Source organism: Siniperca chuatsi, linkage group LG4 (genome assembly GCF_020085105.1).
Source record: "Siniperca chuatsi isolate FFG_IHB_CAS linkage group LG4, ASM2008510v1, whole genome shotgun sequence".
In the NCBI taxonomy this organism is placed as follows: Eukaryota; Metazoa; Chordata; class Actinopteri; order Centrarchiformes; family Sinipercidae; genus Siniperca; species Siniperca chuatsi.
Genome location: NC_058045.1, coordinates 14,877,666 through 14,895,457, shown reverse-complemented (window position 1 = coordinate 14,895,457; position 17,792 = coordinate 14,877,666). Strand labels below are relative to the sequence as shown.

General features: G+C 41.5%; 2 protein-coding genes across 13 annotated transcripts in view; one reads left to right on the top strand and one right to left on the bottom strand.

The window, feature by feature from the left end:
* Window positions 1-17,792, top strand: part of shank3a (SH3 and multiple ankyrin repeat domains 3a) — a 159,051-nt gene that overhangs the window by 57,056 nt on the left and 84,203 nt on the right. For all 12 annotated transcript variants that reach the window (XR_006377837.1, XR_006377836.1, XM_044194845.1 and 9 more), the window contains 3 exons: window positions 301-452; window positions 1,223-1,390; window positions 15,145-15,261. Coding sequence is in view for 10 of the 12 variants with exons in the window: in XM_044194845.1 (XP_044050780.1) it covers window positions 301-452; window positions 1,223-1,390; window positions 15,145-15,261 (437 nt within the window). In the remaining 2 variants the exon portion in view is untranslated. The remainder of the gene's footprint in view (window positions 1-300; window positions 453-1,222; window positions 1,391-15,144; window positions 15,262-17,792) is intronic.
* On the bottom strand, window positions 5,020-13,704 carry LOC122875554. Its single transcript, XM_044194852.1, has 2 exons — window positions 13,573-13,704; window positions 5,020-7,706 (listed from the first exon to the last, which is right to left on the bottom strand). Exon 2 carries the CDS (start codon window positions 7,144-7,146, stop codon window positions 6,067-6,069), a length of 1,080 nt encoding a protein of 359 aa, XP_044050787.1. The 5' UTR covers window positions 7,147-7,706; window positions 13,573-13,704; the 3' UTR covers window positions 5,020-6,066.

Here is a 17,792-nt window from a genome sequence, read left to right as displayed (position 1 = left end):
GTAGTCTGACAGAGGCACTGTGAAGCGAGGGGAACGTGAGAATAGGTTGGTTTAACACCAGCAGGAAGCAGCCGCTTAGGCAGACCGGCAGGTGACAATCACGACAGCCAAGGCAGTATCCAAACACAGAGTCACTGAAAACGCACCCACAGTTTTAATAACTGTAGTGGGCAATTTTGTCATCAAATATTGACAGCTTCAATTGTTGGATGTTCATTTTCTAAGAAGAATGCACAATAATGTCACTGGAAATATGTTGATTTTTGATGTTCTTTGCTTGCGCATCCTTGGATTTTACAGAATGTCCTCTAACGCTGGCAGCACAGCTGGAGGGATGTGCAGAGCTCATCAAGGTGCTGAAGAGTGGAGGGGCACATCTGGATTTCAGAACAAAAGATGGCATTACTGCCCTACACAAGGCCGTGCGCAGCAAGAACCATACAGCGCTTATAGTGAGTATATCTCTCACACACACACACACACACACACACACACACACTCATTGCAGAAAGCTGACTCATCTTTTTTATTTCTTTTGCTACACCAAATGCCTGCTTGCAAACTTTTCCTCTGAGAAAGGAGAGTTTACAGGCAGGCAATCTCTGGCAGAGGGTGCTTGAGCAATTGAGTACAGAGGGTGCTTGAGCAATTACTAAATAGGTGAGGCTGAACATGCCCTCTTTAAAAGGGCTGGCATATTCAATGAATGGCCTTGCATGTGTCTGGTTTGAGGAGGCTTGTAACCTAAATGAAAGGTTTACATGAGTCATATCATTAATATCTTGTTGAGCCAGAACTGTTGAAATTGGAATTGGTTATTTCCGCTCAGTCATTGTCATTATCCAAATATTTAATGTCACTGGACTGCTGTTGTGGGTATCATAAGTCTACGAAAGGTCATACTCTAGCTAATGTTTGCTAATAAAATCTATAATACTTTATTTACAAATATTTGAAGAAGAAGAATGTTCATAATACTGCACTTGTGGCGGTGTGACTGAATTGATCAGTACCACTGAATGAATGATTCCTTTGTTGAGGTTTCTGGATTTTTTCTTGAGACAGCATTTACCTAGTGTTAATAACATATATATAATATAGCCCTATGTACTGGTTTCTTTGTTCTTCACATTGCATGCTGATCATAGATGCCACAGAGACTGTGGACTGTATGATGTCCTTTAAGCATTATTCCCCCCTAACCTTCTTCTTTTCACACTAGACACTGTTGGACTTGGGTGCATCACCTGACTATAAAGACAGCAGAGGGCTGACTCCTCTCTACCATAGCTCGATGGTAGGAGGAGACCCCTACTGCTGTGAGCTGCTGCTGCATGATCATGCACAGGTTGGCTGTGTGGATGAGAATGGCTGGCAGGAGATACACCAGGTAATACACACTGACACACACACACACACACACACACACACACATACACAGATAGAACAATGATGGGTTGTGTGCAGAATACAGATACAGGTGCAGGGTAAGAGGTCTTGTCTGGTATTCAGAGTTTCATTGAATTGATTTTTGTGTTTTCCTCAGTTTGAGAATTTTTGTGGTTGTTGAACCCCTTGGGGGGGTCATGTGCTGGTGGAAAACTCCAGCTTGGGAAGGAAGTCTTTTTTTTTCCAGTCTAAAAGATTAGATATTCACCATTTTGGCAGACTTTTCAATCAATCTGCACTTTCAACTGCATTTCCAAGCTGAAGAAATAAATACAAATACTTGAAAAACTGTTTAGTTTTTCTGCAAATGTATGTGGGTTGTACATGGCATACTTAATTGTATAACCACCCACACCTATACATGTACACATTCACATTTTGACACATTTACTCAGAAGTATGCAGTACACCAGCACAAACACTGACAATAACTAAAATGTCATTACCTATACATATGTGTTTCTATATTTAGTGAAGTAGCGGGCTCCAGAAATTAGGTGTTACTGGGACTTCGTTGATACCCACAAAGTTAGTCATTCTACTGTTGCTGCAGCTGTATCTAAGCTAGTGCCTGGCAGTCCAGGTGGTGTCTGTCTCTGTCAAGCGTAGAAATAGGTCCTTGACTTACGAAGAGCAAACAGCATATTGTGTGCATTTTATACACATACCGCCTCAAGGCATGCCCTGCTCTGTAAACATAATGGGGACTTTTGCCTACATGCTGTTTTTGTTAGTGTCAGGACTTTTTAGCTTATATGTGAGAAAAACACGGGAGGTCTGAAGGTTCTTGTACTGTAAATGGAACCAAACAGACAGCTGTGAGATTCATCACTTCTATCGCTGACACTGAATATGAATAAGTGCAGAGGAAATGTTGAATGTCAACATTTTGCTGTAATAAGAGTAGGGGAATCAAGCTAATCCTGATGTTAAATAAACACTCAAATGTGGTATATTTGTATGTAAACCTACTTGAGTCTTTTCTTGAAAAAATGTCTCATCAATATTTTTATCATAGGAGATGACACTTTTTATTTATACTATTTTATCTGTTGCCACATTAAATATATTAACTAATTTGAGTAGCAGGAGAAACCCAACTTGGCAAATACAATTGCAAAAAGAGTCAGTGAATAAACCATGTCAGTCAATATTCTATAGTCTCCTTCACCACCTTTCATTACTCGCAAGTTCCCACCAACTTCCCCCCTTCATCTGTTATTCTCTCTTTCATAATTACTTAAGCTTCACAAGTTGCTTTTTTTCCTGGGAAAAGCTGAACTGAACTTTGTAGTCTAGGATAAAACAAAAAAAATTAACCAAACATTTAAATTAAACTCATCAGATAATGGTGAACTGTGCTAACCGTTGTGGAGTGTTTCATTGAACATGCCAGTTCAATAGAAACTCACTTAGAGGCACATTGGTTCAAAAATTCTGTACTGAAAGACAATGGGCCTCATGCAAGAATCAGTCTGTCATACGCAGAGATTTGTGGCACATTGGACCGATTTTGTCGTGTAGTACGAACTAATGGTAGAACCCACAATGCAGAACACACGAGCGATAGTGATTAAAGTCACTCTTTATTGCCAAGCAAAAGGCGGAGAGGGAAAGGGGGGGGAAGATCTTCAGGGCGGAGTTCCCAGTGTAGCCTCGGCAGAGACTGGCCGTCAGTGGGAACCCCAACTTAGAGCAGGACGGTATCACCCGGGTCTGGCTCCGTGGAGAGGTAGATGGGAGGAAACACAGTGGAGCATAGGAGGGGCAGGCAGGCAAATGGAAATTCAGACAGGAGCAGAGATGACTGTGATCACCGGCACAGAACAACCATGTGGCAGAACAAAGACCAGAATAAGAACGAGATATCAAAATACTCAATAGTCGGTACTTATCTTGAAAATACTTGGGAGCCGTGCCGTAGTGGTCATACTAGTGTACGTGGACGATCTGGCGTTGGTGTTGTGGGAAAGCCTGGTATTTAACTGTGGAGACTGATGAATGATTGCAGCCAGGTGAGCCGGTGATCAGCAGCAGGTGTGGAACCCACGGAGTCAGACCAGGTGACATACATACATACACACAAACACACACACACACATATCCAAGGACACGTTGGGGGACACACAAGCCACATGAGGAGGGGGAAAACAACAGAGAACACAGGGCTGGAGGAGGTAAGGTGGCAAACTACCACAGATTTAAGAGAATTTGTGGCGTTCACCAATTTTCTCGCACTTCATATTTTCTCTAAAGTATGAACGGAATTCACAAGTGGGCCAGACCTGTCGTACAAGTCATGAACAGATGGTTTTCACAGGGGGAAAACACTTGTTTAATCTAAGAATTAAAATTAATATAAAACAAACGTAATTCAATATTAATATTCTGCCTATTTACTGAGAGGTTGGTCACTGTCCAGCATCATCTTCTGTTGCACCTGAAAGTGTAACACCTAAAATTCAGTCGTCCCCTTGACTGCCTCTCATATTAGTCCTGGACTGCTTTCTTTAGAAAGACATTTTTTTAACATCTAACTTCATGTAGCCCAAACTATTCCCTCTTTATGTTTGTCATAATATACAGCTGCACTGATGACACGTCGTTGTACTCAGCTGTACTATTAATATTTTCCTGTTTAGGAAATATTTTAAACAACGAAGTGGTCGTCTAATACAACCACTGACACTGCTAAATTGGTTATGGGTTTGTATCTGATTTCTGATGGCAGGCTCCGTGAAATTATTCTTTTTACTCTTGTATGACATTTTTGTGAATGCCCACACACAGAGTGGAACATTTAGCCTTATATGGCAATTTTCGGGGGGTTGATTATGCTAATGTTTAAATCTCATGAATGCGCATGTCCTCATGACCAGGTGGCAGCAGAGAATTTTAGGATGAAAATGTTCTTGCGTGAGGCCCACTAATTGATTTCTGGTTTCTTGTCTCTGGGCTTCTTAGTGTTCAGGTGCTACCGTAGGGAGCAAAGAAGATATACACTGAGGGAGAGAAGACTGTGACGGGTTGTTTTTATACGTGTGCCCTTTCAGTGTGCGGATACAGTAAGGGGTTTAAATGAAAAGAGTGGTAGTTCAACGCTGAATCAGATCATGTTTCTTTGTTTAGAAATTCAAGATACTGTACAGTAAATCCAACAATCCGTCAACCCTACACATGTTCTCCCCATTTAAATTCTTTCGCCTCCTTCTAGTCGCTCCCTTTTTCTGTGTTCTTTCCAGCATTAGTGTCAGGTTCAAGATACCTAGAACATTTAAATCATATACAAGGAAAGAAAGACAAAGGCATTAACTTAAGTTTTACTCGAGGAGAGTAAGCATAGATGCATTCAGTTACATCTCCTACTCACTCTGAAGTGCATCCATGCAGCCTCCTCTTTTTTATTCAGTTTAGGAGATTCCCTGTTACATAGTTTTCTAAAGGGTGGGGGAAGTATATACTGCTACAATAAGAAAAGAAACAAAGTGATGTTGTTAGGTCTATCTCGTGAGAGCGGCCTTGATGGCAGCCACAACTCATGAGACCATCTGGTGCGGTGTCAGCCTGCCCTGTCGGTATGGCAGGGTGCGTTCCTGTTAATCTCACAGACACAAGTTTAATAACACACATATACACACAGCATTGCTGTGTACTTTAAAGGCTACTAAGAACAAAACATAAATGGGATAACTTATGTACATTTTTATTCTAACATTCCCTCCTGTTTATCACATTTTGTTCTCAAATTCTCATATCACTCAATCAGTCTCTTCGCTAGATTTTCGACTGCAAGATCATTTTTATGAGTCTGGCAAAATGTTTACACTCAGAGTGTGTGTTAGATTACTTACAGGGGCGACTCATAGTCACCTGGATCAGGGAACAAATCAGGCCAATATTCTGATTCGTCATCTGTGTCTTCATCGTCATCTTGATTTTGTTGCAGAAGTGGATACATCTGAGTTAAGCGGTCCTCCATAGGTGCAATTGCTGTGGTGATGAGACGAGTAGACAAAGAACGCAGGCACGGAATACAACAACATCCACATAAGGTCAATATTGCAGCAAAGACTGCTAGAGATATTAGAATTGAGGACACCAGGGTTCGGTATTTCCCAAAAGCATCCAACCAAGAATCCCACATAGTGGCGTCTACACCAGATTGATCTTTCATCTTACCATTCAGAGTTTTCAACCCTTCTATGGCCTTGGTGAGACTGCCATCCGCTGCAGTGTTGTTAGGAATGAAGGTGCAGCATTGCTCTCTGAACATAGCACACACACCTCCTTTCTCTGCAAGCAACATATCAAGAGCTATGCGGTTCTGGAATGCCATCAGTGACGTAGAGGAAAGCTGTCCATGAACAGCCTCAAACCCACTCTGTGTCCAATTGCCCAATTTCTGTACGTTATAATGGATGTAATTGATTCTGTCTACGTTTTTGTTATTCGTGCACCACCAACAGAACAGGGACTCAAACCCTGCAGCCACCTGATCTGCTATCTTGTACTCGTCTGGTACGCCGCGAGGAACTCCTATAGCGTCTATATATGTAGGATCAGTTTCAGAGCGCCAGGAGGAGCGTTTCTGTCTCCACTCACTGGACATTGTACTGGTTATTTGTGTATACAGAGCGTCAGCTGATATGGGTTTACTGGTAGCAATAGGGTTACCAATGCCCACAATCCTGTATTACCTTTAGGCAATTTGTCAAATAATCTCTCATCCCCACACCACCACCATATGTCAGCCCGAGACACTGGGGTGAAGGGTGTAAAAACAGGAAATGTAACTGGACATGCTATCTCTGCAAGGCTACCTAAACGCGGTCCCCTACCGGTCAGGTTAATACATGAGAAGTTTCCTGGTGCTACATGTTTAGAGAATAGAGGTTTGATTCTTACGCCTTTTGTTACTGGAAAGATACCGTCCCAATAACTGCAATTTGGTCCTGGAAATGTCTTACTCATGACAGTCAACAGGCATTCAGCTGGAATAGGTGCAGGAACTATTTGTAGTAAGGGGCGGGGGCCCATACACACAACACAGTCGGCTTTAGTTGCATTTGCTGCCTGTTCTACCATTAACAGCCAATTATTGTTTTTCCCTGAGACTCCAGTGGTTACTTGAAACCACTCGTCAGTGTCAGGTCTTTTATTGAGGATCTTTATCTTTACTTTAGTTGTGGACCTAGGCCCCAACGTCAGTCCTGGCACAGGTTGCAAATCTGAGTCTGTTGCGGCAGTGGGTGTTTCTGTAATGTTAGGGCACAGTGCCACATAAGTGCATGGGTCTGTATGACTTGGCCAATAGGCACACAGAGCTAAAATGTAACAAGGTGGATTTGGATAGTTAGGCATTGACGGGGGTTTTTCCAATAATGGATTGACTGTGGTATTAAATCTTAAAACTAAGGAGGGTGAGTTTCCAAGTTTTATCTTTTCTAGAGTTAACACACGTGACCAATATTGTGCCCATGGTCGCCAGCCATAGGAATCGGACCTCCAGGTTTTATCAGTGGTGGCGAAAACCCATCCCCAGTCTATACCTGTTTGTTTAAAACCCACTGAGTTTAAATAGAATGTCCAATCATACCACTCGCTTCCTACATAACCGCCCAACTGAAAGGAGTTCATAGGGATGATTACTGTGCTGATAAAGGTAGTGGTATTGTAGCAAATATAGGTCCTAGACATCGTTTCTCCGGTCGCATTACATGGATTTTTGGAAGTCGTCAGAACGCTAGTGGGCCGATAATATCCTACTCCGCGTTTTACTCTAGCATGTGGTTGGGTGATACCTTGGGATGAAGTGGGCGGAACATGAGTGCTATTTAGGGAAGTTCCAGGAGCTTCCCATAAGTACCAGGTAAAAAAAAATTAATATGAATACAATTGTCACTCCCCAGCACCTAATTGCATCGCTTATCCATCTAGTCGCCATCTTCCCCGAGAGTGTCCTCTAATGAGTCTGGTGTCTTGGAAATACTTCACTGACTTTCGAGTCTACTCAGGTTCTACACACCTGAGTCCACTCTATTATCAGACTGTGAGTCACTTTTCTCTGCGGAACTATCGGAGGAGATGACCTTTTTGCAATGAGTAAGATGTACCCACGTGGATCTTTCAGCTATTTTTATGGCTGTGGGAGTGTTCAACAATACCTGATAAGGCCCTTCCCACTTGGGAGAGTGCCAATGTTTTCTCTTAATGCTTCGTATCAGCACCCAATCGCCTGGTCCCACTAATTGGATCTCCTGTTGAGAAACAGAAGGATTTTCATCAGCTTGTTTTCCTTTTTGTTTTTCTAACATTTTTCTCATATAGTCTGCTAAGTTGGTTTCTTCACTCAGCTCCCATTGATTTTTAAACTGTGGCAGCCTGTATGGTCTACCAAACAACATTTCATATGGAGTTAAACCTGAAGTTGCTGTTATGTTGATGTACATTTTCACTAAATCTATGCACTGAGTCCAAGGTCTCCTTGTTTCTTCAATACATTTCTTTAAACGGTTTTTATAGTGCCATTCATTCGTTCCACTAATCCTGCACTTTGAGGGTGATATGCGCAGTGGTTTTTTAGATTAATGTGAAACATTATTCCTATCTTTTTGATCAATTGGTTTACAAAATGTGCTCCATTATCACTATAAAGTTTTTCCGGAATTCCATAACGGGGTATTATGTCTTTACATAACGCTTTTGCCACTGTTAATGCGTCTGGGTGTTTGGTTGGAAACAGCTCTACCCATTTAGAGAAGGCATCTATTATGACCAGACAATACTTTTTTCCTTCACTCTGATTTAACTCTATAAAATCCATATGTATTACTTGAAACGGATACTGTGGTGAGGGGAAACACCCTCTTCTAGGTCTTAAGTTTCCCTGAGAATTGTGCTTAGCACAGATCAAGCATGCTCTACAAAAATGTTTTGAATAAGAGTTAAATCCATAGGTTGTGTAATGTTGTTTTATCTGTCCCACCATCCCTCCTGTTGAGACATGTGTAACACCATGGCTCAATATTGCAGCCCATTTATATAGGTTGTGTGGAAGGATTGGTTTTTCTCTGGTCATACATAGATGTCATTTTGTAGTTGTGCTCCGTGTTTTACCCACAAATCCTTTTCTTTCTGTGGTGCTTGTTGTTGCATGTCTTGGAGTGTTGTATCAGTCATAACAGTGTCCGAGGTCAGCATAAGCACTTTTATCTGTCCTCGGCTGCTTGTTTAGCTGTTTTGTCTGCAAATGCATTCCCTAGTGATACTTGATCTGTCCCTGAGGTATGAGCTGCGCATTTACAAACTGCGAGGTGTTTTGGTAACACTACTGCCTTGAGCAGGTTAGATAAGAGGTCTGCATGTGTTACTGGTTTCCCTGTGGATGTGATCATTCCTCTATTTTGCCAATACTGTGCAAAAGTATGGACTGTAGCAAAAGCATATTGACTATCTGTATAGATAGTAGCGTCTTTATTCTTCATTAATTTACACGCCTCTGTTAGAGCCACTATCTCTGCCGCTTGGGCAGAGTAGTGTGAGGATAATTGTTCAGCTTTTAATATTTTATCTTTGGTCACTACAGCATAACCTGTTTGTGTTTTTCCTAGATAATTTTTTTTTTGAAGAGCCATCAACATAAATAGTTTCTCCTGTTGTTAAAGGTTGATCAGTAAGATCAGGTCTGCTTTTTGCTGTTTGTTCAGCAAGTTCCTGGCAGTCATGTGCATGTCCATCATCAGGAAGTGGCAGAAGTGTAGCTGGATTGAGGGTTGTGCATCGCTCAATAGTTAAATGAGATTGTGAAAGCAACACAGCCATACATGACAGATGTCTCGCTGGAGACAGAAAAGTCATGTTTGTCTGCAGCAGCAGCGCTGAAACTGCATGTGGTATTTTCAACACCAGTGGGTGAAATAACACAATAGCAGCGCTAGTTTCTACTGCGATAGAAGCAGCCACTACCGCTCTAACACAGTGTGGCTGGGCACATGCTACGCTGTCTAATTTAGAGGAGAAATAGGCTATAGGTTTCATCTTATCGCCATGCTGTTGTGTCAAAACAGAAGTCATAAATTTCCCTTTGCAGTCTACCATTTGCACAAATGTTTTGCTGTAGTCAGGTAATGCTAAAGCTGCACTGGAAACGAGAGTTTGTTTTAAAGTACAGAACGCATTTTCTGCTTCTTCTGTCCATTTCAATGGAGTAGTCATTTTAATGTTTTCATCATACATTAATTTCTGGAGTGGAGCAGTTATTTCAGCATAATTAGGTACCCAACACCTGCAGTAATTCGTTAACCCTAAGAGTGAACTCATTTTTTTTTTGTTTTTTTGTGGTTTTGGAGCCTTTAAGATTGCTGTCTTTCTGTCTTCAATTATTGTTCTTCCTCCTGAGCTAAGATTATGACCTAAATATTTTATTTGTGTTTTGCACAGTTGCAGCTTATTTTTACTTGCTTTGTGGCCTTGCTCAGCTAAATGTGTCAACAGTGCTATGGAGTCTTTTTTACAAATGTCTTCGTCTGGAGAAGCTAAAAGTATGTCATCTACATACAACAAAACTTGACTGTTTCCTGGGGGTTGGAACTTAGCCATGCTAGCACTCATCACTTGTGAGTATATTGTGGGACTTTCACAATATCCTTGGGGCAATCTGGTATATGTATAACGTTGACCTTCATAAGTAAAAGCAAACCAAAACTGACTATTTTTGTCAACTGGGACTGAAAAGAATGCATTGCTGATGTCAACTACAGTAAAGACTTTAGCATCTGGTCTTAATGAGTTCAAAAGGGTGTGCGGATCAGGCACACAAGGTGCTCTTTGTATTACAGCATTATTTACAGCCTGCAGATCTTGTACCATTCGCCAACCCACTGACGGTGCTTGTTTTTTTACTGGAAATATTGGTGTATTACATGGTGAATCGTCACACTTTATAATGACTCCTGCAGCTATCAGATCTTCAATCACTGGTTTAATGCCTTCACGTGCATCTGCTTTCAGTGGATATTGTTTCACACAAGGACGGTATTCTGTTTTAACTCTAATCTGGACAGGTAATGCTCCTTTAACTAGCCCTACATCTGTTGGTCCCTTGGACCATAATGAGTCAGGAACACTTTGAATTAGCTTTTCTTCTTCCTGAGTAAAAACACATGTCAATTTTTACACTAGCACCACGGAGGTGCACGCCTTTTGGACTTGGACTGACCAAAACAGTGCTTTTTTAGTCAGGCCTGTGGACGCGCTTGTCCATGTGTTGACGGAGGTCGCTGTCCAGTCAGTTGCCGCTTTGGCTTGCTGAACCAGCTTCCCCAGGTCTTTCCACTGCAAGTTTTCATTTTTGTACAGCGAAATATGGGATGGAAGCCACAACCTGTTTAGTGGTTTTAAATTATCTGGTATGATTACACCTGCAACGGCAGTATTTTCTGCATCCGAATAAATGTAATCTATTGTGATTTTAACAGGTGTCGCTCTGTCTAATTTTGCTTCATACTCTGTGTCTGGTCCTGGAGTGATTTTGAACCATAGAGTGACATGCAAATTTCCTTCCTCCATTTTGTCTTGTGGTCTGGAAATAACTTGTCTTCCCTCTGTCATTAATGCAGTTGCAGTGCCGTGTGGGGGTTTATTTGGGACATCTAAAGAATAGTAGTAATAAGGTAGCCCTGAACCTTTTAAGACAAAGATGTCTTCCTGGGTTAGTTCTGCTTTTCTCTTTACCTCTATCCTTCCCTGTGATGTAGGAACAAGAGCTAATCCCAACAAAAACAAAGCATCTCGTCCCAACAGATTTACTGGACACTCTGGGAACATCAAGACAGATATCTGACATGACTGTCCCTGCGGATCCCTCAACCAGACTGGCTCAGATTCTTCCACGAGTCAATTTGCCATCTGCTGCTCGTACTGCAATACTGCTATTACTAGATTTAGCCCTAGGGAAACTTTCCTTACAAGTTGTTCTGCATGCTCCTGTGTCACAAAGAAAATCAATTGGTTTTCCATTTACACATAAAGTCACCATTGGTTTCTCAAAATGTACTGCAAGCAAGTCCTGGTAATTTATTAGAACTTCATCGTGATCACTGACGTCATCTAATCTTGGTGTCTGAGTAGCATTAGCTTCTAGTCATGCTTGTTGTTTATTCTCAGGACAATCTACAGCAAAGTGTCCATCTTTCCCACAGTTCCAACACCCTGCTTCTCTCTGTCTGTTTCTCTGTCCAAAACCTCCTCTGCCTCTGCCTCCTCTCTGTCCTTTTCTATGAAATCTACGCCCTCTATTGTTTCTCCCCCTCTCTCTATTCTGGTCATGGTAAAACACTTCCTCAGTCTCTTCCTCACCAAAAAACGTTCCTACTGTCTTTTTCTTTTTTTCTTTAGCAACTTTTTCTGCGTGCAAAGCATGATTAATGTACTCATCAAGGGTACCAGTAGACAGTCCAATGTAGTGCCTCTGCACCCAGCTTCTGATTGCGTCTTTTGAGCCCATATGTAAAGCATTTTTCAACTGTTGTCTGTAAGCTCCTTGGTCATTATTGTCGTCAATTAGTCCCGAATGGATTTTAAACACTGTAGTCATGCGGTGTCTATAGTCATCAAAAGTTTCATCGTCTTTTTGTCTTGCTCTGCCTATTTCAGTGTAATTTGCTTTTTGTTTAAACCTGGCTGTGGCTCTGGTTGCCAGACCGTTTACTTCTACTGCCATTTGTTGGCTGTCCCATGGAAGGGGAGCGTCACCTGCTGCGTTCAGAGGATTCCAATCTCCTCTAACATTATGCCAATCTGGTCCCAGAGCACACATCCAGATTTGTTGGACTTCTTGTCCATTTAGATGATAGGATTTTCGCACATTTTCCATGTCAATTACAAATTGCGTGACATCTTCTTTGTATGGAGTTATGCCCTCTAAGGCTTTTTTAACATCATTCATGTTCCAAGTTCTATAAACAAGGATTGTTGGTGGTTGGCCTTCGTTCGTGTTTGGATTAGCTACTTGTATCATAGGATACTCATCTGCTACTTTTATATCAACGATTGGAGTATTAGTTGGGGAAAAAACTGCTCCCAATGTCTTAGACCATTCGAGGCCTGCAGTACCTCGGGTTGATCTTAGTGCTCTGGGAGGTGTGGTATTATACTCAGGGGGTCCCTCTTGGGGAATATCAGGGTATAGTCGAGCTGTAGGAGGAGGTCCCCCTGAGGCACCTTCCTCATTTCTCTGTTCTGCCCTTCTTCCTACCGGCCCTGTCTCATCATCCTCCTGTCTGTGAAACATTACTTGTTTTTCTTCAGTTTTCTCATCTACTTCTCCTATTTTTTCCCTCTTTTTTCTGTCTCTTTCTCCAGCTTCACGTTTTTCAGCTACTTTTATCCAATATTTGGTTTCCTCATAACCTGACTTTTTCATCTTTTTAGGATCTTTGTTAGTGTTGTTTTGTATTGTTTCCTGTAGTAGCTTAATTGTTTTGACGTTTAGTTTACCATTAAACCCGTAATCTTTTACCCATTTATCCAAATATTTTATTTTATCAGGATCCTGTTTTTCTATATACTTCCAATCTTTACACTGTAAATCCTCCCTAGTTTTGGGCTTACTTTGACTCTTGCCCATACTGGAGCTGTTTTTTATGTATTTTGGTCCAACGCTGGGTTAACACCTAGGGTGTTCTAAACGTTGGGATGTTATCAGTGGGGCAATAATTAAAATACCTTTCCAGGTAATTCTCACTTCAACTCTTTCGAGTGGAGAATTCTTGCCTTTGCTTCCTGTAAGGTTTATTGCTTTCTTTCCCACTGTTTTGGTATGAGAAAAAAAATACCAAATGGTATTTCTGTCTCCGTTCACTCACACAATCATCCACACTCCTATTTACTTATTTACAGACGTCTTTTTCGCACACTTTTGAGGCCTACTAATTTACCATGGAGTTTTAACTTTTAGTCTCACTAAAAGGGGATTCCACCCAAATTATTCTCTTGCCTGATAGGGTCTAGAATCCTCAGGGCTTTTCTTTTTTGACGCGCTAAACAGCCGCAGTCACAAAGGTTTCCCTTTTGACGCGCTAAACAGCCGCAGTCACACAGGTTTTTAACTTAAAACCTACTCACGGAATTTAAGTCAGCGACAGGACTCCGCCATCCTCAGCCTTTCGTCTAACTCCTCCAGATTCCGTCAATCCTCGGTTTCCAGCCAACGAGGAGGAAATCCAGTTCCTCTCAAAAGGATCTTAGGAGCCCACCTAGGGGCCGCTGTGCACAGTCTTCCTGGAATCCTCCGTGTCCACTGGAAACTCTGGATATGTTGGAATCCGGCTCGAAGGACCAAGTTAATGTCAGGTTCAAGATACCTAGAACATTTAAATCATATACAAGGAAAGAAAGACAAAGGCATTAACTTAAGTTTTACTCGAGGAGAGTAAGCATAGATGCATTCAGTTACATCTCCTACTCACTCTGAAGTGCATCCATGCAGCCTCCTCTTTTTATTCAGTTTAGGAGATTCCCTGTTACATAGTTTTCTAAAGGGGTGGGGAAGTATATACTGCTACAATAAGAAAAGAAACAAAGTGATGTTGTTAGGTCTATCTCGTGAGAGCGGCCTTGATGGCAGCCACAACTCATGAGACCATCTGGTGCGGTGTCAGCCTGCCCTGTCGGTATGGCAGGGTGCGTTCCTGTTAATCTCACAGACACAAGTTTAATAACACACATATACACACAGCATTGCTGTGTACTTTAAAGGCTACTAAGAACAAAACATAAATGGGATAACTTATGTACATTTTTATTCTAACAATTAGTATTCTAGTGGTATACATCGTGTACAATAGGATACACTGCTGAAGGTCTGATAACCAACAACAATCTCAGCATCATTTGTGTGCTGTCTCACTGCTGTCACACACTCTTAGCGAGACAGAACACAGGAGGGAGAAAACAATGCTGTGGGGGGAGTTGGTGTGCTTCTTTGTCAATGACACAGGACAAGTGGGAGGGGGGAAAAAAGAGAGCAGATAGATAGAGATTAGATTAAACGTTTATTGCTCCCAGTTATGTGAAATAAAAAAGCAGAAAAAAAGCATCACTCTTGTCAGAATAATTTTAACTCACAAATTTACATTTAGCCTCAGGTGGTTTTGCTTTTAGAGACTGCTAACAACTTGAGTGAGGAGAATTAGCCCAAGGAAAAACACAAGGATATGATTCAATAGTTTTAACATTTCTGAGGTTTACATGTTTTAGTTTTTGTTCACATTTGTTGTGTAGGTGATCTGTGGAAACATGTATTTGGGCTACCTTTTGTATTTGAGAATATTATTCCATTATAATCACTGCTCTAACGCTTTTTTGTGGCAAAGGAAAAAGGAAGGTTACATTTAAAATACTGTCTGGTTTCAGCCAAACAGGCAGAGCCAGATAGGGGCTGCTGCCAAACTCTCGATTGTTTATGTAATATCATTGTTGTATTGTTGACTTATTTGGCTAAGTTGTTTTTACCCATTACATCCCTGGTTAAAATCCAGCGTGGGACCTTTTACACACCTCATTTCTTGATCCTCTTCAGTACAACAAATATGACTGTCCTGCTCATGTACATTCTTTTCTCAGAGACTTTTGTTTTTGTAAGTAAACAAGGGTTAATTTTGTAAAAAACTAAAAAAAGTTAATCTGTTCTTTCAGGCATGCCGCTACGGCCACGTGCAGCACCTGGAACACCTGCTGTTCTACGGAGCTGACATGAGCGCCCAGAATGCATCTGGAAACACTGCCCTGCATGTGTGTGCTCTCTACAATCAGGTACCAGTTATTAAAAAAATGTATTATGGCTTGTGTGCTTGGGGAGTGGTGGTGGGTCAGTCTCTGTGGAATTGCATTCATATTGGACAGTTGCGCATTACACGATTTACATCCAATGCCAGTGTTCTTTCGCAATGCAGGAGGAAGTCTCATATTCGCATAGCAGGGCAACATGTTGGAGTTAAACTGCCATTTGACATGTTTACCTTAGATACCAGTGGCCGGGACTCATGTCCCATCTGAGAGTCTTTCTTAAATGATTGGCTATGACCACAATCTTTTCTTAACCTTCTGTGGTTTTAGTCGCCTAAACTGTTTTTGCCACTCATAGACCTTGTATCAAGAAGGACTCAAAAGAGTTTGCAGTGAACATTCACAAACATGGTCATTGAAGTTGTTCTGAAGAATCATCCAGTGTCAGTGTTCTTGTTCACAAGTGGGTTGGTGTGTCTATATGTGAAGTGCAGTATTTATGTGTGGGCATTATGTAAGTATGTAAGCATGTAAGTTTTTGTCTGTTTGCTTGTCAAGAGTTGTAGGAGCAGTGTGCTGCAGCATTGAACCCGGTGGCTTGTAAAGGACACTTATGCAATACAGAGACTTGCTGTTACTTTTGATTTGCAGCATAACAGTAACACCATGCTTCGCTCTGTGTGTGTGTGCAGGCACATGCACACGTGTGTGTACTTGAGTGGCAGTCGGAAGCAGAGGTATCCTTTACCTGGTCATTATCTCCACTGTATTTGTTGTGTGTTGTGATAATGGACTGAAAGGGGAGATTGAAGAGAAGTGGTCCAAGTGGGAGTGTGGTACCAAAATGGCCAAAGATTAGGGATATTTCTGTCATGTGGGTTTCCATCATTGCACATTAATGCAATCTGTGTGCTGCAATTTGGATGACAGCAGCAAACAGTTTTTTGCTTATTTTTTGATGCTTTGTATTTAATATGTGACTGATACCTTAGAGACTATCAGTACCAGACTGGGTCTGTGTGCAGTTGTACACCTGTCCTCCATAAGGACCAATGATCAGCTTTGATTCTTTGTAATACTGTGACAACCACAAGCTCTAATTCATGACTACACACTGAGGTCTTTATTGGTCTGTAATAATTTTCTCTACAGAAGAGTTCAATCTTAAAAGAAATATATAGTTTTATAGATAAAATAGGTGGACATTTTGTAAAACAGCTGGGCAATAAAAAATATATATAGAACATTTCCTAGCCTTATCCTTTAAGTCATTTTCTATAATTTCCCCAAAAATCCAAACTTTGCAGTTCCCAAGTGAGGAAATTTTCACTGCCTGAGTAACAGTTGGGGTGGTGGTATTTGTATCACATTCTATGTGAAATACCGGAAAACTTAAATGGTAGTAACAGCTAATAAAGTAATATGACTTTGGGGTCTTATCAGGTTGTGATAACAAAGAAACAAATATATAGAGTGGACATTTTAAAATATAAATGAATGTGTTCTATATCAGTAGCGGTACAAGAGGACAGGAGATGAGGGCAGTTATAAACCAGCATTCTTCTGGGAAAATGATAAGTGTTGTTAGATACAGTATGCCCATGTGCTGCGTGTCCTGTTTGGTTAGAGGCTGCTCGAAAAGAAACATGTAACTGGGCATTCTGGAAGAGGCTTTTCTGCTCCTTCATTGGGAAATAGAGAGAAGTGCTCAGTTCATGAACATTACATGAGCACTTTACTCCTCTCTCTCTCTCCGACTCTCTGTCTCTCTCTCTCTCCCATTTGCATACAAACAAGTGTGTGTGCATGTGTGTGTGTGTGTGTGTGTGTGTGTGTTTGCGTGTTGTAATTGTAACTGTATTGCTCGGCTAATTCATGAGGAATGACCTGCTTCAACTGGACTGGAACACCATAGTCTCAGGAGTGAGAAACTGTGTGTGTGTGTGTGTGTGTCAGCATGGGTTTGGGAAGCACAGCATCAAAACTTAATACAAGCTGTTTGTAACACATCCACGTGACTGAAGTCATTATATGTTCCAGGGGTTGTGTGTGTGTTTGTGAAGCAAGGGGGGATATAATCAAAGATAGATTGGGTGAATAGTTTAATTTACAGTCAGTTGTACAACTTCTTGTAAACAGTCTGGTAATGGACCTTGCCCGAGCTCCTGTGTGCTTCCACTGCTAAGGATGGCTGTTATCCTGCCAGTGGAAGCCCAATACCACGTTGAGTTGATTGATCCCAGAAACACTGTCCCTTAGCAGGGTTCCAGCAGGCTCAAAACAGGCCTGGCTCGGATGATTATGTACCATTACAGAAAGTATTGGGCTGGTAGAACTGACCGTGAAACTAGTTGTCCAGTGGCAAAGATTCTCAGAAAGAGGGTTAGATAGATGAAGGTGGGAGAGAGTGGATGAATGACAAGATAGCATAATCAGCAACAGAATAAGTCCCAATTCTGGGGCATGGCTGGCCATTAACATTTACTAACTGGGCTTTTAGCTTGGCAGGTGTGATTAGCAGCAGTGAATGAAGGCACGGCAGATGCATTGGAGGTGGT

Bases quoted from the DNA above. Each gene is read 5' to 3' on its own strand.
- LOC122875554 (XM_044194852.1), bottom strand. From the start codon at position 7,146: ATGTCTAGGACCTATATTTGCTACAATACCACTACCTTTATCAGCACA.